This window comes from Cariama cristata, unplaced genomic scaffold (assembly GCF_000690535.1).
Source record: "Cariama cristata isolate BGI_N322 unplaced genomic scaffold, ASM69053v1 C10426840, whole genome shotgun sequence".
NCBI lineage: Eukaryota > Metazoa > Chordata > Aves > Cariamiformes > Cariamidae > Cariama > Cariama cristata.
Genome location: NW_009640646.1, coordinates 1 through 272, shown reverse-complemented (window position 1 = coordinate 272; position 272 = coordinate 1). Strand labels below are relative to the sequence as shown.

The window sequence follows — 272 nt, the reverse complement described above, 5'->3', positions numbered from 1 at the left end:
AGATGCTTAAAAAGTGGAAAAGAAAAATACCAGTTTTTGCTTGAACTCGGAGGAGAGGCCTTGGGCAGAATCTTTCAGGCTGACTTGGGCTTTGGCCTCCTGGGTGAATTCCTTACGGTGCTGGCAGAGAACGTCTGTCATGAGGACAGAGACGCCATCCTTCAGATCTTACAGAGCCTTTCAGGCACCAAGCGCTTCGGGTTAAACGTGGATCTTCTGAGCGAGTCGGAGAAGGAGAGCAGCAGGGGTTTGTTTAGGAAGCTGCGGACCAT

At 50.7% G+C, this 272-nt stretch overlaps 1 protein-coding gene across 1 annotated transcript; it reads left to right on the top strand.

Moving 5' to 3' along the window:
• Window positions 1-6: 6 nt before the first annotated feature.
• LOC104168185 (coiled-coil domain-containing protein 103-like) lies at window positions 7-267 on the top strand (the record flags this gene model as incomplete). The annotated part of the gene is made up of 1 exon (XM_009708676.1): window positions 7-267. A coding segment is annotated over one exon (261 nt), but the record flags the coding sequence as incomplete, so codon positions are not given.
• Window positions 268-272: the final 5 nt, after the last annotated feature.